Source organism: Rousettus aegyptiacus, unplaced genomic scaffold, assembly GCF_014176215.1.
Source record: "Rousettus aegyptiacus isolate mRouAeg1 unplaced genomic scaffold, mRouAeg1.p scaffold_m13_p_1, whole genome shotgun sequence".
Lineage (NCBI taxonomy): Eukaryota > Metazoa > Chordata > Mammalia > Chiroptera > Pteropodidae > Rousettus > Rousettus aegyptiacus.
The window spans coordinates 150,622,804-150,645,112 of record NW_023416284.1 but is presented as its reverse complement, the minus strand read 5'-3'; the positions used below and the strand labels follow the sequence as shown (position 1 = coordinate 150,645,112).

Sequence of the window (22,309 nt, the reverse complement as noted above, 5' to 3'; positions counted from 1 at the left end):
GTGTATACGTATGGCTCAGGCTGAGGCAGACTTTAGATTTGGGAGACACTTGTCCCGCATTTTCTCTGCCTGTTCTCTTTCCCTTCTCAGTTTTAAAATTTCCCTTCTTTCTGTTTTGTTTTTTTTCTTCTTCTTCCCCTCCTATGATATTTTAGGTCACCCAGTGGTGTCAAAAAGCATTGCGTAAAATTTCAGGTCTTTTTCAAGGTAAAGTGCCTTATATATAGTAGTATAAGGTGTGTCAACCATTTAACATGTGTACATTTGTGCTACTGTTTTGATTGTTTCTTTTTTTTTTTTTAAGGGAATTTTTTTTTTAGCATTGTGCTCCTAGCATTATTTCCCTCATAAACCCTGTGGATTTTATTGTGCAATTTAGTAGAATACCTTGGCTTGTAGGAATGCATCCATCACATTATGAGCACAACTGACTATATATTTACTACTAAGAGCATAATTTTTAAAAAAATGTTTGAAATCTAATACCCAGTCTGCCAAAAAATTAAAACAGCGTTTTGTGACATTGAAATCTAAAGTCGTTTCTGAGTTTTTTCTAAAGTTCTCTTTGCCATTAAGGTTCCTACATCATTCTACAGTAAGTATAATTCCCCCCTAGAAAGGGACAGAAGTGAATGAAACCAAATCAAATAATCTTTGTTTCAATGTATTCAATATGTAAGTTATAACATATTAAAAATGGAAGATTTTATAACTAAACTGAGTGCATATATTAGTAAAATAATTCATTTTCCTCCTTGAGAAATTTAAGAGATTTAAAAAGTCCAAAATCTGTTTAAAGTTGAACAGATACACACATACATGCACATCTCTAAAAAAAAAAAATCCTAAAGGTAGCATTAGTTTTTATAAGTGGAATTTATTTAAAAATATGATTAATATAATACTTTCATTACTTCGGTCAAATAAAAAAGGTCAACTTTATTTTGCTGCTGTCTACGTACATAATTAAGGGCACTTTAGCGCCATCTGCTGGAAATGTTAACCAATTACCTGTTACCTTGCTCCTTTTTTCTGAGGCTTTTAACATCTTCAAAATGTGTGGGAAAAGCTTGTCTTCTTGTCTTGAATAACATTTCTAACACTTCAATACATCATACCTTATAAGTTAAATAGAAAATAAAATATTATATTCTCCTCGATGTTAAATAAATCTGTAGTTTCTCTTTTATACATATGTACATATATTTAATCTTTTTTTCTTATTGTTTTAGATAAAGCATTTCTGTCTCTAGCTTCAGATATTGCAGAGCCAACTATACTTAACACCACTAACACCAGCCTTACAATCAGATTACCTCCTACCAGGACAAAGCTCACTTGGTACGGCATCACAAGCCCTACTCCAACATATCTGGTTTATTACAAAGAAGTTGGCAGCAGAAATAATAGCTCTGAACTGAAATACAGAATGCTGGTAAGGATGGAGATGATGGTCTTTGTCTTTTCACAAGATACCTGTTTTTGATACAAAATTCTCAGTCACAGTATTTTCTAGATTATGTTCTGAAACATGCTATTATAGCTGATTCATCAAATATATTGTATTCTAGTCTTCTTATCTGGGAGTAAGTTAACCTTCAAGGAAGTATATTAGCATTGACCAGTTGGCGGATTGCTACAGTAACAGTTTCCTGAATGTCCTGAAAGGACTGGGTTTGTTGTCCTTCCTGATTGTCTAATTATGCCCAGAAAGTGATAGAGACTTGTTTTTTATGGCCTATCCAGCAGATTGCAGATTAGGGGCTAAAAAATGAATTGGACACAAAGAACATTGCATATACTTCTCCTCCATAGCATATATCTAATACAAAAATTATACATTATATTTTTTGTTATTTTCTATATATCGTGAAATATGCCATTATGCAGCAACTATATTTTTATGTATCATTGTATTTCTAGCACCTAGCATAGTACATGCTAATTATTTAACCAAGTCAAAAAAATGAAATCAACCATTGTCTATTAGTTGTCAAAAATTGTATATTTTGCCAGAAAGTACACCCGATTCTGTGACTTCCTTTATTTTGTCTATTTTAACCTTTTTTCACACATTTCTAAAAGGAGTTGTTTCAGAAACAGATTGGATTATTTGGCTGACCAAGATTTGGCTTGTGGCACTGGACATTTCTATTAGAGCTAATCTATCTTATTGTCTTCACATTGATTAACATGGGTCAAAGGCAGTGGATCTTAACCTTAAAAGCGGACCTTTTAAAATCTCTGGACCCAGGCTTCACCTCAGACCAATTTAATAAGAATCATTTGGGGGTGGGACCCAGGCATCAGTATTCTAAAAAAGTTTCCCAGATGATTCCAAAGTACAACCGAAGTTCAGAACCATTGGTCTAAAGAAAGTCTTTTTACTTAAACATTATTTCCAAGAACGATTAGATATTGTACGATCTTGCTGAATTTCCAATATAATCCTAGTGAAACAGTGTCCTCCTCTGGGAATCTAGCTTCCTCTGTGAATTTAATATGTCACAAAATTGACTGAAGGCTGTAGATCATTTAACATTTATTCTTGTAGATATTAAACAACTCAGGTGTAGCCAGATTAGGATAGTGAACATTATCACTCATGGTCCAAGATTAAAGAATAAACTTTTGAGTCTTTTAATTTTGTTCTCTCTTTGATTAAATAATTTCTCCTCATTGGTACAAAAAAAAATAAGCAACAGATATTGATTTTTTAAAATTACAGGAATTTCAGGAGAATATAGTCCTTATTGAAGGTTTGCAACCATTTTCAACGTACGTGATACAGATAGCTGTAAAGAATTATTATTCAGATCCTTTGGAACAGTTACCTCTGGGAAAGGAGATTTTGGGACAAACTAAAAGTGGAGGTGAGTTGTGGGCTTGGTGTAGGTTGCTACGGTGGAATTTTGTGATATGTGATGTATATGTCTATATATATTATTTTTAAACCTGAATATTAAGTAATCTTTATTACATTAGCTTTTTAATGCTCAATAAGAAAAATTATATTTCTGAGAAATGCTTTGATGACTTGATTTTTGCTCTAACACCAGAAGATGAATAATAGTCCATCAAAATGAATAATAGCTAGAAGCCTAAATATCAGAATCAATACTGTTTGACCAGAAACACATTCTTTGGTTTCACCACACAGTGTCACCCTCTCCTCATATATGCGTAGGTTTCTATACATACGGGAAGACAGGAACATCTCTAAATGAATTTTTACTGAGGCCACTAAGATTTAAAGTAACGTAACATCATTGCTTTAAAGAAAATGGACCTAGAATTTTAAAAGACATTTTAAGAAGTGGAAATTAATATGAGTGATACCATTTCTTTTAGATGTCTCTCGTGACATTCACGAAACTCACCCGAATTGGTTTATTCATCACCATCGGCCATATCCTGGAGCTGGAGTGAGAGAATGACTTAGTCATTAGTCAAAAATAGTTTCAGGCAGCCTGTTAACCTATCATTATATAAGAGGCTGGCTTTCCTTCAGAATATCTGTCATTCATTCTGCTCACATGATGACTATTCCTCAACCAAGACCCCGTTACTTCTTTCCATCTTTCAGTGCTGTTGCAACATCCCTTGTCATGCGTTGCTATTTATTTCAGTACCAGAGGCAGTTTGGCTCATTAACACCACTGTGCAGTCAGACACCAGCCTCATCATATCCTGGAGAGAATCTCACAAGCCAAATGGACCTAAGGAGTCAGTTCGCTATCAGTTGGCAATCTCACATATGGCACTAATTCCCAAGACTCCTCTAAGACGGAGTGAATATCCAAATGGAAGGCTCTCTCTCCTTGTTACTAGGCTGTCTGGTGGAAAACTATATGTGTTAAAGGTACAGTGAGGGTATTGGGTGCTTTTATTGCCATTCTCAAGCACAAGGTTTTGAAAGGTTTAAGCAATTGTTCTTTTTTATAAAAAGGTTCTGGCCTGCCATGCAGAGGAAATGTGGTGTACTGAGAGTCATCCTGTCACCGTTGAAACGTTTGACACACCAGAGAAACCTTATGCCTTGGTTCCAGAGAACACTACTTTGCAATTAGATTGGAAGGCTCCATCTAATGTTAACCTCATCAGATTTTGGTTTGAACTCCAAAAGGTAGATTACACTGTACACTTTTTTTTTTTTTTTAAGGTGAGGCAACCCTTGGTTGACCTCACAGATTACAAGGACTTTGTCAGCTTACGATCTCTTATTTTTTTATTTTTTACTCCTATAGCACCTGGTCCTCCAAGGTGGTCTCCCATCAAAGTACTAACCAGGCCCAACCCAGCTTAGCTTCCAAGATCGGATGGGATCAGGCTTGTTCAGGGTGGCAAGGCTGTAGACATATTGTACACTTTTAATGCAAATTTCTGTTTTATGTTATAGAATAAATTGGAAGTTATTTTGCATATCTCTAGCGCATTCTCTTGTATAAATCAACAATATATTTGTCCACATTCACTGATTCAGGTTTACCATATAGAAGCAGTAAACTATCCACTAATTTCTGATAGAAAGAATTCCTAGGGAGATTAATTTGCTTTTAAAAGTTTCCATGTAAGAGGGTGTAAATTATGGCTTACTTATTTCATAATATTTTACTTAGTTTAAATGCTAGCATGTTTCTCCAGTTTAAAGTCCATAGCAATCCGATGTTTTCTATGACAAAAAAAGAAAAAAGAAAAGAAAAATGAAAGAAATAAACAAGCGAAAAGCCAAAATCTTGTTTAGAAATGTTCTTTCAAACATTTAAGGGCTGTATAGCAACAGGAGAGAAGTAAAAAGTTTTTTCTAAACCAGTTCAATCTTGGTTTATAAACTTTAAATGGTTCCTTATCCAAAAAACCTTAATGTTTAACGAATATAAGAATATCCACTGAATTTTAAAGTATCAATTAGTCTAATTAATTCACTGCTAGGGAAAGTCTACATTGATTTTTGTATTAATATACTTAGAATGGATTATTTATAATTTCTACAATTCATTTTCAGTATTAAAAGTGTGTGTGTCCACATTTGTAAATATTGGCTAGGAGTGTTTTGTTCAGTTGTAACTCAAAAACAAATTAGTATAGTCCTAGCCCCACTTTTCTTTAAAAATAAAGTTGCTCCCTATGATGTTTTTAAATTTTACTTTATATGACCTTGTACTTTTTAGGTAAAAATTGAAATATTTGAAACAAGAGTGAATATTGAGTTGATAAAACCAAAGGCCATAGTTTAGCCAGACTTTTACCCTTGAGCATGTTTATGATGATTTGTTGCCTATTTAAAAGAATGGTCATATGAAAATGTAATTAAATTGGAGAAATTGTAGGATCGCCTTTTTTTTTTTTAAAATCTGTTTAAGTAAGCTTAATGCAGTTCAGTTTAAACTCAATAAGAGGGATGTAAAGTTCATTTCCTAGATCAAGGAAATGAATCGGGGAAGGACCTTAGAGATGACGATCTCGAGCCTCTCATTTTACTGATGAGAAGTCAGAGACCCAGACAGGCGCCAAGATGAGTCAGATATCACCAGCCAGGCATAGGAGGACCCCAGAAGCTGACTCATTTCTATGGCAGTCCTACTCGAGTACTATTCATGGAAGGAATATGAGTCATTAAGTCACCCACCCCACTCCTCAAAATTTGGAAGAAAGACAGCAGACAGGGACTGCCTGGTTCAGTCTTCATGACTTTCATGCAATACTTTTTGTTTCAAAACTTCCTCTATTCTTACACTTGCTAGACACAGGTTCCAGAAAGACCACGTAGAAAATCATGAAGCTGAAATTGTTTGATACAGCAATTTCTACATGTGTGAACCTCTATAAATACTAACCGAGGAGCACAATAGAAGGCTATATTCTGAGAGGGTTATTGAGTGATATCTAGTCAGAAAGTTCTAGCTATTTTGAACCTATCTCATAATGATAGGACAGCTGGGAATGAGCCTATAACTCTATACTGAAACTCTGAAAAGTGAGTGATGAAGATGAATATGTATTTTTTTAAATTAACATAATACTGTTTTAGAAAAGAAAGGAGAAAAGGATAAACTTCTAGTCTCTGTCTTTTCTGTCAAAATTTCTTATATAGAAAATGAGGGAATTACAGCACAAGACTAAATTTCTATCTATATCTTAAATTCCATAGATTCTTTATTATATCTATATAGAAGAATGACATATTCAATTTAAGATTGGAGAGAAAGTGATTTTGCGTTGACATTTTTTTTTCATGGAAGCCCATTAAAATTGTGTTTTCCTCAGTTATCTAGGAAAATCCCTACTAGAACCAAACATTTTTGAAGTTCCAATCTCTGAGACATCATAGTCTGAGACATCATAGTCTGCACCATTTCCTACCCCAACCCTGCCCAAATAATTTGAAAATTCCTTTGTGGTAGACTTCACCCCTGCACTTGTTGGCCTCTGACAAATGGAAGGTCCTGACTCCCTTGTGATTTACTGGGGTAGCCTGTGGTACCTCTCCAAGTTGGCTATCTGCCTTGAAATTTCATTGCTGTGGTAAACCCTGTACTCTACAGTTTTTCAGTGATACTCTTGGTCAAACATCTCCCCGACATTTCAAGGAGTTCTGATAATTTCTGTATTATGTGGAATGTTGGGCCACCTAGACTATTCACCTAAGGTAGTTTCTACAGTAGATCACTAAGGAGGCAGGACCAAAAAGGGCTAAAATTTTTGAGCCAGTAATAAAGCGAGCAATCTCTCTCTCTCTCTCTCTCTCTCTCTCTCTCTCTCTCTCTCTCTCTCTCTCTCTCTCTCTCTCTCTCTCTCTGTTTAGAGTAAATGTTGTGGATCTAATGTATCTGTTTCATTCGGCTATGTTTCAGTGGGATTGATACGTTTATGAGTTTATCAGACAATGTCTCTGACATCAGCATTTCTATTTTTTTTCAATCCTTCCATTCTCCATTTCTTTTTTCTTTTTGTAACAAGGTGGCTTACTTCCTGAAGGTGTTATAAAGAATCGTTTCTAACCAAATAGAAAAGTAATATAAAGCATTCATCCAATGAAATGATGTGACCTTGTGAGTGCTAAATGAAAAAGGAGATGTAAAGTAAGGTTTATTTATGGAAGCTGACCTTCTTAGGAAACTCTACTGGGGAAAAGACACTAAGAGCCCTTGACAAAATGCCACATCCTCTGTCTTTTCCTATTTGTACATTGAAAAAAAGCACCATTTTCAAATAATGATATTAAGGGTCCAAATACACAGATTTTTAAAAAATCAGTAACACATAGAAAGAAGGTTAAGAAAGCTATAATTAGAGACTCAGTAGCTAAAGTGGAATAGGAGCAAGATTTCCTGTATTTACTTCTAACCTTGCTACTAAGTGGCTAAATGATGGTGTCTAAAAGTTTCCTTTTAGGGATCTAGGCTTCCTATGTATAAAAACAAGAAATGCTAGTTAGATGTCTGAAGAGAGTTTGAGGAGGAAAAATTAAATGTTTTCATCTATAAGTCACTGTAGACTTCTTCAAGAATCAGAATATGTAAAAATATTATTTTGAAATTAAGAAATCCATGGAATTGAAAGTATAATCACTTTGATCCATCATAGTCTTAGCCATGCTGATTTAATACAAGTGTCTACAATTAAGGATGACAAGAAGTCAGACTCTAAATCTTTTGCGAAGGTATATGTCCCACCTTGGAGTTATCCTAAGAATGATCATTCAAATTGGTTATAGCTTGTCATGAAAAATAAAATGAATGTCAGTGGTGGGGATGATGATGTTTGGGATCAAACACTCATAAAAGAGCTCTTATTTTTTAATAGAAAATATATTTTATTTAAAGTTTAATTTCTTGGCTTTCTTGGCTTGTGAATTTCTATGTTAAAGAAGGTTTTCTTAAAGAAACAAAAATGTTAATTGAGACTTCTTTTTCTAGTGGAGGTACAATGAGTTTTACTATGTTAACGCTTCATGCAGCCAAGGGTCTACTTATGTCTGCAACATCACAGATCTACAGCCTTATACCTCCTATAATATCCGAGTGGTGGTGCTTTACAGGACAGGAGAAAATAGCACCTCACTTACAGAAAGCTTTAAGACAAAAGGTGAGTATGAACGTATAGCACTCAGAAAAACGTGTAAGTTTCTCAGTTCTTTTCTCATCACAATTTCGCCAATCCTAGAGGCTGAAATTTTTCTTAAAAGAGTTAATTATTATTTCTAGAGCTTGAGCGAAGAAATTCAAAAGAATTAGGAATATTCATAAGCAGTAATGAGATAATATTCACTTGGTCTTGCAAGATTCTGAACTGGGCAAAACTATTTTGCCTTTTGGTGTTGTGATTTCTTGTTTAGATATGATATTTTCCAGTAAAAACTAAATGAAAACAGTGTTACTGAGTGAGTGTTCAACAAAGACTTATTTACTGACTACTATAACCACATGCTACAAATAAAAAATTTGAAAAGCATATTATATTAGTGCTCTAAAGGATACACTATAACTCCAAGTTGATTCCTATAAGAAGCAAGGAAAAATGCTCCAAATCTTACAATATTGTCTTTCTTTGTATCACTTATTTTGTGTCAAGCTAAAATATGTTATAATTCCTATCATTAATTCATCTAATCCATCACTAAAAAAAAAGTTCATATACTCATTTAAAAATGCACTAACAGGAGAATATTTCTGAATATTTCTTTAATGTATTTGGCTTTACTTTTAGTAAATATAATCTGTACAAATATGTTAGGCAAAATATTTTGTACTTCTAATCAATCAGTATTTTCTTTTGTTTCCAAAGCTGGAGTCCCAAGTAAACCAGGAATTCCAAAGTTATTAGAAGGGAGTGAAAATTCAATACAGTGGGAAAAAGCCTATGATAATGGAAGCAGACTCAAGTACTATATCCTTGAGATCAGGTATGTCTGTTTGTAAAAGTGCTTTGTAAACTACAAAGAGCTCAGTAGTTAATTATAAGGTATTATTAGATCAGAATTAACAGTATTTTTCAATGTGTATTTATAAATAAGCCTAAAAGATCTTTGGTTTTTAAGGACCTTGAGGGCATCATTACATTCTTTGCGCAGTTCTAGCGACCAGCCTTAGTACTCTGATTTTAAAAAGCAGTCTTCTCAGAAATCTACAACTGCTTGTCAAAACTTTATGGAAATAATTCAATCATTGGCAAATGCAACTAATATTTTTACTTAACATCCTGTTCAGGAAGCTAATCTGATGTTTGGTGTTAGATGGTGGTATGTATATAAATTTCTCACAGTATTTTTTTTCTTTTTTTTTTTTTTAACAAGATGAATAATATCTAGTGAAAACTGGCAATGAGCTAGGTATTTTACAGAATGTAAAATCAGGTCAAGGTCTGAAATGGTCTGAGGTATATAGATAACACAGGATTCTCTATCCACTGCAAAGATTACTATTTGTAGTATGTTCACAGGGACTGAAAATGTGCCTTCGATGAAAACTAAGCAGCTGATGAACACATGCAACCTCTGGCCAGTATGGGGAGCTCTGTGAATCATAACTGGCTCAGATGAACTGATTTTATGCCAACGCGAGGGGAGAATTCCAAATTCCACAGACACTCCCCTCACGGGACTATGAAACCATCTTTTAAGAAGATCCAAGGACAAAAGTCACTTCCATAATTATAGGCCTGGCTACTTGAGCTTTAGATCTATTTTTGCTTCATCTTGCTCTGGCATTCCCATAACCTTAAAAAATTTTCCTGGTCATGCTAGAGAATTATGTTAGCCACATTTCTAAGTGAAACCTTCTTGAAATTTCTGTTACTATTTTTCATGCAGAATAAATATATTCTGACCTTCAGAACTGTGACTATAATTATGTTCACCAGCCAGGCCTCACCATGGTCTTGCTAGGACACCTTTTGCATGTTCCCTTCAGTTAACACCTTAAATACATAGTTCCATAAATACTTTGCATTTCATTGCTCCAAGTTTCTACTCTCAGTCCAGGGATGATGGGATAATAGAGTGAGTTGCTGTACCTTTAGTATTTCAAAGTCACTTCTTCAGTCAGGACATTCTAGTATACCTTGTATTACAGTGCAGTGGTAGTGATAGTGCTAAGTTCATGAACTTGAGAGCTGAACAAATTATATTAGTTTCCTAGGGCTGTCGTAACAAAGTACCACCAACTGGTTGGCTTAAAACAACACATTTATTTTCTTACGGTTCTGGAGATTGGTAGTCTAAAATCAAAGTGTCAGTGGAACCACACTCCCTCTGAAGGTTCTAAGGAAGAATCTTTTCCTGCTCCTTATTAGCTTCTGGTGATTGCCGTCAAAGCTTGGAATTCCTTGGCTTGTAGATGCCTCATTCCAGTCTCTGGCTCTGTCATCACACGATGTTCTTCATGCGTGTGTCTGTGCCTAAATTCTGTCTTCTTAAGAGGACATCAGTTATTGTGCTTGACCCTATCCTAATCCAATATGATCTCTTTAACTCAATCACATCTGAAAAGACCCTATTTCCAAACAAGGCCATATTCACAGGGTCTGGCGTGGCATGAGTGTTGGGGGGATACTATGTAACCGGGTACACAGAATATGTTTAACTGCTTGCTTTATTCCATTTTGAACTTCTGTTTTCTTATCTGTAAAATGGGACAGTGATACCTACCTTTTCAGGTTCTTGTGAAGACTCAATGAAAAGAAAGGACGTATGAAAAGCACCAGTATGGTGTGTTGATCAGAGTTGTTTGGGTCAAACTATAAAATTGCTAGTGCCTAACATGAGATCTAGCAAAATCCACAAAAACAATGTGTCTTAAAGCTTTACTCAGGATGGTCCCTAGGACACTCAGCTCCTGGTATAAGTTATGCCCAACTCCTCTGCCCTGATCCTCCTGATGTTATTGGCCTTTTCCTGTACCTCGCTGGCTCAGCCTTTGCTGTCCTTGTTGCTCTTCCAGGATGAGCACTCTTTCAGGAGCAGGGCCAGTTTTCATGACATACCTCCAACCTTACTGTGAGTTGATACCAAGTCCTAAAACTGTTGTGGTCTGAAAAGTTTCAGACTTTTTATTGTCAGAGAAGACACAAGTGGAAGGCCTTCAGTCTATGATTCTCTTAAAAGCCATCCTAGTTACATCTTTTAAATGAAGCCCTTGTGCTCTTTCCATGTTTCATATGAAGAATAATCTAGATTGACTTTGAGGGGGGTATAGGCTAATACAAATGGCAACAATGAAGCATGGCATCTCAGACGTAACAATAATTTTAGTAACTGAACTATTACACCTTCCTTATCAATTTTATGTCTTGTATTTCATTTTATCCAGATGTGGTATATGTAAACTATGGTTCATAGAGACAGAATTAAGAAAAAATTTTAAAAATTCCCAGTTAAAAATTATGGAAATTGTCTTATGTGTTTGGAATTCTGAAGGTTTACACATTCTGATAGTAGAAAAAGGCACTTCAGCTTCTCTTAGCAATTGATTATTCATTATTTTCCTGATGGGCTGAATTAGTTGGCTCTATGTATTGTTGGGATGACTTTACAACACCATACTGTGTTCTGTGGCCAAACCATGTGAGAGGAATGAGATCAAGGGTAAAGTGTGCAATAAGAGATGCTCTGTAGTTCTGTCATTAAAATGATATATGAGCATCTAGAAGTAACACATATGTTGTCTCATATATTTTCTATGTTCATGATTTTATTCTTTCTTTTTCAGAAAGTGTACTTCGAATGATTCACAGAACCAGAATTTAATGTGGAAGATGGCATTTAATGGATCCTGCAATAGCATTTGCACATGGAAGTCCAAAAATCTGAAAGGAACATTTCAGTTCAGAGTAGTTGCTGCAAATAATCTGGGATTTGGTGAATATAGTGAGATCAGTGAGAATATTATATTAGCTGGAGGTATGTTACCATGTCTATCTATATACTAACTTATTAAACAAAATCTCAGAGTTAAGGTAGGGTATTCTTAACATTAGCATCAAATTGGGTGACTATATTACTTATTATTCAGACTACTGAACTATTCATTTGCTCTGATGTGTTCTTCTTAAAACATCAATATCATCATGACATTTTTCGTCTCAGTGATAATTACCTACTCCTTAGTGCCCATTTCATCAAGTGTATGGTCCTAAATAGACTTCCAAGGCTGTGCTTGTTATTCAGTTCCTGATACTCTCATCTTCTGCAGAACAGGTATAAAATTATACTTTGTCTCTTCACCAGTATTTACACCTTCCACTGTGTATCCTACTTTAGTTTATGATACATCTTCTTTTCCATCACATAGGCTAGAAACCTCTAGCCTTCCCCCCACCCCTTCTAAGTCACCAAGTTCCATTGATTTATCGTCTTGATTTTTGTCTGATGAGTTCTCATCTTTCTATTTCCTAACTGGTTTTTCTTATTTAAGCTATCATTTCTTGCCTATGCTCTTGGCTTAATTATTTGCTGACAATTAATCTAGCCAAAGCACAGCTGGATCACTTAACTCCTCTCTGAAGTGCCTGAAATGTCTCTATTCACTGCCTTCAGAACCATGTACAAATTTTTGTGTGGCATTTAAGGCCTTCTGTGATTTGTCCTCCAACTGTGGTTCATCTTTCCTAATATTTATCGCTATACTGTAGCCATGTCATACTGGTAAATATCTTTTATAACCGTAGGTCTTCAGTCTTTGTTTCCTTCAGTTTATAATGCAGGTCTCCACAATTTACGTTTCATCTTGTTAGGTGGGATTTCCTTTCCTTCACATTCTGTTAATTCAGATTTTTCTTATCCTTCAAACCCTAACTTAAATGAACTCATCATGATATTTAACTGGTACTCCTCCTTCTTCTTCTCCTCCTCCTCTATTTTTTTTTAAATAATACTTTAAAAATCTTCAATTCATTAAAAAAATTATACCTGTTTTCTCGGTCACTTTTAGTAGGAAACTGGGTAGGTATGTCCTTATGGTGGGTTGGTAAACTGGCTCTTTGGGAAAAAAAAGTGAAAAAAAATCTTGATTTTGATTTCCCATGGTGTAAATACACTCATCATAGATTATTTCAAGTTATACGGCTTACCTGGCTTGCAAAAATCTTTTAGGAGCTAGTTCTGGTATATCTGGCAGATCTCTGGAACTATCTAGCTTTATTCTGTGAATTAATTTCTTTTTCTCATTTATTTTATTAGATGGTTTTTGGATACCAGAAACAAGCTTTATACTGTCTATCATAATTGGAATATTTCTGGTTGTTATAATCCCATTGATCTTTGGTGAGTAATATCAATTTTTAAAAATGGATAATAAATTGTTTACTTGATTATACTAATTGATTTGTCTCTTAGTTTATGTAGTCTCTCATATGAAATAAATTTATAAAATTCACAATGTTACCTTTGGCTATACTTTCTTAACCATTATCTTTTGTGAATTGTTTCCTAGATCTAGGGATAATTATTTTATGAACAATATATCTGTATTTACATTTTGTGGTATACTTTAGATTAACCTACTTATAAGGACACTGACTTTAACTTTCTTTAAAACAGAATTTGTTGTGATTGGCTATGTAACAAGTGTTTCGTGGCTTATAGTTTGAAATAAATTCTAAAAAATTACTCTGGGTATTGAAAAAAAGTGTAGGATTAATGGGAGACCAGTGACAGTCCTTGGTTGGAATAGTTTGAGTCCCTAGGCAGACAGCCTGGATTAGAATGAGCAGGGCCTCTTTTGCAGAAGATCCATTTCTGGCTTGTAGCATTCACTCTCACTTTCAGATGTCTGACTTGCTTATTTCAAATCTCTGTTCATTTATAAATGACCATGAATGCAGAAGAATAAAGTTACGTAGATAGAAAACTAGCTTTTCTCCACTATTCATTTTATGCTAATATGCTTATTCTAATAAAAAAAAATCATTTTAATGATGAAAAAATGCAGGGATAATCTCAAAAGGATTGGTCCAATATTGGGTCTGCAGGGTAATTTTGGTGATTATAAATCCTGGTTCATTCCTATTGTTTCAGCATAAACATTGATATCACTTTCTTTCAGACCTTAAAATGTCCTGGTTTGGATTATAGAATGTATGGTTACCCTATTAACATTATGAGTCTCTGACATGCTTAAACATTACAAGAAAGGCATGATTTTTACCAGGAAAAAAAAAACTCATACACATATTCAGAAAATTGTGGCTTATTTTTTTCAAAAATAAGGAAAAGTCACAAACATAAAGTTGAACTCTCTCAGGATAAAGGAAGCCAATATTTTGCTCAGTGTTCTAAATCTTTATTCTTTTCCCAAATGAATTGGAGTCGTGAGCTATTGGAGAGCACACTGAAAATCGACTTGAGATTTCTTTTCACATATTCCGCCCAGATAATATATGGAACTCCAGCTAACTTGGAAAGCTAAAAATTTCAGCTGACTCTGCCAGGGAGTCTAAGTATTGCACAGCTGATGTTTGTGCCACTAAGCCAGCCCCTCCAGAATTACACATATGACTGCAGTATATTTGGAAGTTGGCATATAGGCTTGACTGCTTGTCTGCTTTCCTACTGGGAAGAAGTATTACATGAAGAATCTTTTATCTGACCTTTCCCTGCCTACTTGTACATCACCATTGTTTAAACCCATAACTCTAGTGGATGAACATGAGATAATCTCAGACAACCTATTGTGGTTTCAAGACATCTTATGGATATCTGACTTTCTCAGGACTTAAAGGTCTTTATTCTATTTGGAACTCACAGATTTTTGAGTATAGCTGAGCTAATCTGGGTATTCGCTTTTGTGGCAGTGCATGTGGCTTTATTAATAGGAGTGTGTAAGTGCATGAGAAAAGACTGAATTCTTAAAATAATGGAAAGTAGCAATTGTCTTAAAATTCATATTGTGCTGAGGGCTCTCATCGGTCTGATATTTATGAATATAAAGTCAAACTAAGTGTTTAAAATTAAGCATTGACATCCTTTGCTTTGGCGAGTGGTCATATCTAATATGCAACATTAGCCATATGCTGAGAGCAGAGGGAATGATAAAGTATAAAACATGATTGCTGACCTAGCGAACTTGCCATTTAATTCAGGAAGTAAGACCGATCTATGTGAAAAGACAAATAATGAGATGTGTGCTACACAGTAAAAGGCAATGGTAATCGAATTACATATGATAGTGACAGAGTGCTAACTGAGAGCCACAATTAGCCTTATAAGTTCAGAGAGAAGAGGTTGCAGAGGTCTCAGAAGGCATCACTGAAGATGGAGGGGCGGGGCGGGGGGGGAGGGGTGCTTAACCTGTGCCTTTAAAAACTAAGAAGGTTAGTGAGAACATTTCAGGTTTGAGAAATTGCATTAGCAAAAATACTTAAGATCTTTCCTTGTGTGGCCCCTCAGATGTAATTTCACTTGAATAAAACTCTAACTTGTTTAGTACAGAAGGTAGTATGGAATAAATTTCAGATTTTCATGATCATTTCACAAAGCATCCTTGCTGTTTTCAGCTTTTGAGCCAATATTCTAGCATAGATGGATCACCTTATTGACATAATTGTACTTTAATCTTCAAAAATATCATTTATTTTTATGATTATAAAAATAATACCCACTCATTATATGAAGAATACAATACAAATCACACACAACTAGGGAAACAACTGCTGAAATTTGATGGGTTTCATTCCAATAATTTTTTTCTGTATTCTTGTATATGTATATGAGCAACAATAGATATGTGCTCCTATATTTTGCATTTTTTAAAAGGCATGACATTTTACTGAAAGCATTCCTCAGGTCTACTGAGAAGTATAACTTGGACATATCTGAACTCAGAAATGAATTTGTTTCACTAATAATTATTATGCAAGTGTGTTTTGGTTTATTTTGACTGTGGTTCATGGGTGATTTTAAGAAGCTATGATATTAAGATGGTTCAACTTGTTTATAAGCACAATAAAAAATTTATGAAACTACTCTGAAACTGAGATGAAAAGTGAGATGGTGTAAATTATGTGTTTTTATGTAGCTTTGTACCTAGATTTAATTAGTTTTTCTATTATGGGCATATTTTTCAATCAAATTCTGTTGTACCAATAATGTTCGTATGCATAAACACTTAAAATGTACTGTTAACATTTTCTAAAGGCAAAAGGAAGCAGTGCTTTTTTGCAAATTATGTCTTTTTTTCTTTATAGTCTGGCATAGAAGACTAAAGAATCAAAAAACTCCCAAGGAAGGGCTGACAGTTCTCGTAAACGAAGACAAAGAGTTGGCTGAGCTGCGAGGTGTGGCAGCTGGAGTAGGACTGGCTAACGCCTGCTATGCAATACAGTGCGTGACTAGCGCCGTCGTCATGGGGCATGGAGATGAAGAGTGGGCAGGGGTATCCTGGTTTATGCCCATTAGTCTGGCACAATTATTAATAACACACCCTCCCACTCTCAGATGTGACCTGGGATGGATGGCAAATGACGTGGGTATCCTAAGGAAAACAAGCAGAAATCAGTTTTCCAGCGTTTTATAATGTAGTTCAAAAATAAATGAAACAAGGATTTAAATACTATGTTGAAGAAAGCAGATAGTAACATGATTGGTTCAGATGGAAGCAACTGGAAGAGAGGAATTTCAAAGGTCTTGTGTTTGCTATTAAGGCAATTTAATTCTGGTTTCAGAAGTTGTATGGTGATTGCCTCAAAAAGCTCTTTAAGCGAGATCAGTTTTGAATTTCTGTTGTCATCATGACTAAAGAAAATACTTAAATGTATTTTTATATAATACGCTATATTCTTGTCTATAAAAAAAAAAGGAATTATGTAGTCATAGGCCTCGGAATTTATAACACAAGACATAAAAATAAAGGATTTGACATAGACACAGAGGTGGTCTAAATTAGCTATTTAGAGGTGACTTTTCCTTGAGAAAATACTCAGCACATCTGACATTCAAGATTCTCTTTTAAACAAAGTTTTTAAAGCAGATGCATTTTTTTCACCTTATCATATTAAAAGTAAAAGGCTTGGCTTTTGAAAAGTTAACCCGATAGTGATGGAATTGGTTTTTGCAGTCATAAGAAATTTTTTTTTACATAAGAAATCAGATGTGTGAAATGGTTAAAATAAAAGCTTTTTAGCTCATATATCCAGATGTATTTATGACTAGTTTGCAATAGCTGTTTACATTATTGGTAACCTCAAGAAATTAATAATTGATAACTTTAACAAAACAAGTTGTTGTAGAAGATCTTGAGGCAATGCACGCACAGGCATGTGTCTATTGATGAAGGTGCTAAAAGCTAAGTGACATGGTCTGTTTGGTTTGGGGGATAGGGAAGGAATATTCTGAATGATAGAATAGGGGAGGAATAGAAACTCAAAATTTCATGTCACTGTGTCACCTAGAATGTACTAAAGCGTTGCAAGCCATGTGATTTCTCTTTTTCTCTTAAACACTAACCATTGTAAATCATATGTATTTTGGGAGACCAAAAATATTCTTATTGTCTAGTACTCTTCCAACCCAAGAGGAGATCGAAAGTCTTCCTGCGTTCCCTCGGGAAAAACTGACTCTGCGTCTCTTGTTGGGAAGTGGCGCCTTTGGAGAAGTGTATGAAGGGACAGCAGTAGACATCTTAGGAGCTGGAAGTGGAGAAACCAAAGTAGCAGTTAAGGTAATGTGGATGTTTTAACTCTTGGACATGTTATGTCAGCATGTTTACCTTGACTTACATAGATAGAAGAAGGAACTGGCAGAAGGTAGGAGCCTGTCCATGGCTACAGAAGTCGCTATTTTTTTCTTCCGTTTCCTACATAAGCTCTGTAATTAATAGTAACCTCTTTGGTTATGAATTAGTTAAGACCCAAAAGACAGTTAGTTTCTGCTCTTCAAATATAATAGAGGCGAGGTTGTTAAGTACATTCTTAAGGTACTAGGAATAGGGCAGATTGTAAATATTTTAGGCTTGCTGGCCATATCATGTCATGTGCAATGATGCAACTCTACCATTGCAGTGCAAAAGTGCAAGAGCTGCCATAGTCATGTAAACCAATGAGTGTGGTTATGTTCCAGGTAAATTTTACTTATGAAAACTGAAATTTGAATTTCATATAATTTTCATGTGTAATGAAATATCATTCTTTTTTATACTTTTTTCAACCATTCAAAAATGTAGCGTGTCAGTTATACCTCAATAAAGCTGAGGCAAAAAATAAAATAAAAATGTAACAACTATTTTCAGACTACAAGCTATGTACACATAGGTGATGAGATGAATTTGGTCCACAGGCTCTAGTTTGCTGACCCCTGTACTACACAATTATTCATCGTGGTATATTTGTATATTTAATGTTATTTTAAGGAAGCACTGGATATACTCTCAGATTTTTGTAAAATTTTCTTTTGATTGAGGGCCGATGAGTCTTTTATGTAATTGAGCAATATCTTGCTCAAAACTTGTTAGGAATTTATTATTCTAAGGGTATGCTATACAACCAGAAAAGTTGGGAAAATTCTCTCCACTAGTCTAAATAAGTGTTTCTTTTTCTCACATAACAAGATGACTGCTGGCTTCAAGGCTGTCAGGTCAGAGCCATTATATCTGAAATTCTTTTGACTTTGTGCATGTGTGTTGCCTCATGGTCCCAAGATGATTGTCAAAGAATCAGGCATTGCATCTTCATACAGGCCAGAGAATTCATTGACCAGAACTGATCCTCATTTGTAAGAGAGGGTGAAGAATTGTAGAACACGATTTTCATGATTACCTTAAATCAATTGTCTGAGAGTGGGTACCTTGCCTCTAAGAAACAAATTAGAGTATCGTTAGCAAGGAAGCAGGGGAAAATAGATATTAGGTAGAAAAATGAAAATTAAGAAATTTGCCTACTTGCCAAATTTGTTCTCCTTTTAAAATTTCTACACTTTGAAGAGACTTTGTGTAAATATTACTAGATCTTTTATCTATCAGATTTTCCTACCTAAATGCTTTCAGTAACAGGAGCTAACTTTTGAATAGGCTTGCAGAACACATGCACATGCATTACCCATGATCTATTTCGAGCTTTCAGGGTAGATATTACAAAATGAAACTAAGATTGTCTCCATTAGCCCGCTGAGCTCACAGGAATGTCTCTGCTTTACTGATTCCTGGCTTTCTTTTACATTGCACAGACTTTGAAGAAGGGCTCCACAGACCAGGAGAAGATTGAATTCCTGAAGGAGGCACATCTGATGAGGTATCAGGGCAGCTCTGAAACAATTCTTGCTTGGTATGGGCGGGGAACTTTTACAGCTGACTGGTGGATTTTTAACATTCAAAATGACTTGATGAAAGGGATCTTGCCCAAAAGGAACATGGCTGAAGTTTAAACAGAAACATGTCTGTAGTGACAAGTATTCTATGGAAGCTAGTCTTCTGAGCCTGGGCATAGGTAGTGCTTAGGCAAAACATTTTTTTTTTTTCTTGTAACAACATTCATGGTAAGGTTTAATTAAATTAAATTTGCACCAGAAAAAAAAGAAGTGTGTTTTGTAAATGACTTCTGAAGCTGTTCAGCTTTAAATATGCTTATGTTCTAACTGTGTAATAATGAGTAGTAGACCAAGTATGAGAGAATTCTAAGTACAGTAATATCAATGAAAATATCCCTTGTCTTAATAAATTATCTTCAAGGTTAAAGTCAGTTGGTGACCATGAAAATGGCTCAAAGACATCGTAAAGGAAAGACCTAGGCAGTAGTCAATGAGGTCCCAAGCTGTGTCATTAGATCAGGGCTTACTTGCTTCTGACATCTTGAGGAAACAGTTGTAGCCAAACCTGCTTGTCTGAACTGTTTCTTAAAAAAAAAAGAGACTATCTCATACTTATGATGACCCAAAATATAATGTTTTCAACTGTCTTTTGAAGAAGGACGTTAGTTAAAATTACTCTCTTTTCCAAAATATAAAATACTTAATATAAATGTGATTTTTTTCTAAAACTCGCCCTATTCTATCTGTATGCACTGGCCACTAGGGGTTGCCGTATTACCTTTGTAAGGCAAGCACACAAACAGCGCTTGGAAAAGCCAGCTTTCGTTTTATTAGAGAAAAAAAAAATCATTTGTTTCGACAGAAACTATAGATAGGCAATTGCTCTATTCTGCAAAGGCCCTCAGCCAGGACTTCTGCCGCTGTCATGTCATTCTTCCTGTCTTTTTCCACCTTTTAGCAAGTTTAACCATCCCAACATTCTGAAGCAGCTTGGCGTTTGCCTGCTAAATGAACCCCAATACATTATCCTGGAACTGATGGAAGGAGGAGACCTTCTCACCTATTTGCGTAAAGCCCGGACGAAAGCGGTAGGAAATGGGGTCCACAGTATTGGTTTTGTAGTGCAAATGCCCTGTAATGTCCTTATTATTTTTCTTTAAATCCAGTAAGTTGCAGTTTGGGCCAATAATAGAACCTTAGAAGACTTCCTTGGAAAGAATTCTTAGATTTCCTTCATGTTGGATTAGAACAATTAGCACCCGGACTAATTTCTAGAATTTTCTGGTTATTTGAGCCTATTTTCAGTATTTTACAGGAAAATAGGTCCCTCACTGCCAGAATCATGTTTTCTGGAGAACAGAGATTATGTGGCATTGGAAAAGGCACATCCTCCTTTGTAGTGAATCTATAAGTATCTCAAATTGATATTTGATATTTCCAGCCCTATGTCTTTACTGAGTACTAGACTTTATGTCCCTATCAGTTGACATATCTGTTTGGATTTTAATAGGCATCTCATACTTAAATGAGGCAAAACAAAACTTGATTTCATACATCCTTTCCCAGGCCATCCATGCAATTCCTTGCTCTTTTCCTACAGCCACACTAATAGTTCCTGACAGCTCCACAGTTCTGCTGACAAAATACAGCCCCAAATCCATTCTCTGTTTTCTTCCCAGTGTCTAGAGCAGTGCCTGGCACAGTGGACACTGGAAGTACTGTGGACGAGTGCCAGGGGGTGACAGCACCTGGAGGAACAGACTTTATTCATTAGATGAGAAACAAATGAGGCAAAACAAGTAACTAAAATTTACATCTGTAGTTTAAAAAAATGGTTTTCATTTCTTTTGGATTACATAGTATGTAGCTAAAAAATTTAAATATATGACAAGGTTTATGGTTTTTCATGATCTCATCCCAAACTCTATCTAATCCGTGCATATCAGGCATCAACACATTTCTTGTGATACTTACCTCTAGGTTTCTAAATGAATACTCTGCTTATACTGCGTATTGATTTTTCGATCTTGGGAGAAATCTATTAACTGCCTACTATAAAAAATGAAGATTTAACTCTCCTAGACTTATTTATGTACCAGCCCAAACCCGATTGCCATGTCCTGATTTCCTTTCTTCTTTGTTCTGGGATCCATTTGTAAGGTGGGAATTTCTCAAATGTGGGGTAATTCTTGGCTGGTCTTCATATTTAATAATGAGGCCTAAGGAGCTGACTGGAACCTATGTGGCTGTGATAGCTTCCTTTTGGTTGTCCCGTCGGACCCTGCTGTTCCGTTGGGGGTCCCCTCATGACAGCATTGGATGTCTTCCCTAGCATATGCCAGAGAGCAATCTGCTGGTTTCCTGCCTGGGCAGTAGAGCCTAAGCCTCAGTTCAGGGAGTCAAGATGCTGAAGGGGGATGGAGGTCTCAAGGTTCAGCACATGCATACCCATTAATTTCCCCTCTCCATTTTCAGCACAGTGCCTTAATATGACTGGTATCTTTGAATATGGTGCTGGGGTGTGTGTGTGTGTGTGTGTGTGTGTGTGTGTGTGTGTGTGTGTTTCTGTGTTCCGTGCACACGTGCCTGTTTCCTGTAGAGGAAAGCCTCCTGCCGTAGTGGGGAAATCTAGGATGTAGTTAACCCTTAAAATAAACTTCTAAACATTGCTTTTGCTTTCAGTCCTGCCACTCCGCCTACATTCAGAGATACTTGCTACCTCCAATTCCAGAGCCTTTATGGGGCCCTGTAGTGAAAGCAGCTTAATCCTTATCTTCTCCCTCTGCAGGCGGTCAGCTTTCACTTCTGTGGGCTCCTCTGAATTCCCACTTCTCCATCTGCTTTCCCTCTTCCAAAATGTTTCATTGCGCTATATCTAATCTTCTGATTTATTTGTATTGTGAGATTATAAAAACTTCCCTTCTGCTGTCATTTCAGTAAGGTTTGGGGGGAGAGTGAAACCAAACCTGCATCAGTCCTCCATCTTTAATAAGACAATTTATCTTCCGTAGTTTGTTTGTTTGTTTGTTTGTTTGTTTGTTTTGAGGAGAGGGGAGAAGATGAAGATAGACTGAA

General features: G+C 35.6%; 1 protein-coding gene and 1 pseudogene across 5 annotated transcripts in view; one reads left to right on the top strand and one right to left on the bottom strand.

The window, feature by feature from the left end:
* ROS1 (ROS proto-oncogene 1, receptor tyrosine kinase) overlaps positions 1 to 22,309 on the top strand; it is a 93,728-nt gene that overhangs the window by 51,566 nt on the left and 19,853 nt on the right. For all 5 annotated transcript variants that reach the window (XM_016163648.2, XM_016163644.2, XM_016163645.2 and 2 more), the window contains exons 28-39: positions 1,233 to 1,435; positions 2,729 to 2,873; positions 3,630 to 3,862; positions 3,950 to 4,126; positions 7,920 to 8,088; positions 8,788 to 8,905; positions 11,709 to 11,899; positions 13,178 to 13,261; positions 16,183 to 16,318; positions 17,492 to 17,654; positions 19,154 to 19,218; positions 20,193 to 20,322. In XM_016163648.2, the coding sequence (XP_016019134.2) occupies positions 1,233 to 1,435; positions 2,729 to 2,873; positions 3,630 to 3,862; positions 3,950 to 4,126; positions 7,920 to 8,088; positions 8,788 to 8,905; positions 11,709 to 11,899; positions 13,178 to 13,261; positions 16,183 to 16,318; positions 17,492 to 17,654; positions 19,154 to 19,218; positions 20,193 to 20,322 (1,814 nt within the window). The remainder of the gene's footprint in view (positions 1 to 1,232; positions 1,436 to 2,728; positions 2,874 to 3,629; positions 3,863 to 3,949; positions 4,127 to 7,919; positions 8,089 to 8,787; positions 8,906 to 11,708; positions 11,900 to 13,177; positions 13,262 to 16,182; positions 16,319 to 17,491; positions 17,655 to 19,153; positions 19,219 to 20,192; positions 20,323 to 22,309) is intronic.
* LOC118606684 lies at positions 4,239 to 4,357 on the bottom strand (annotated as a pseudogene).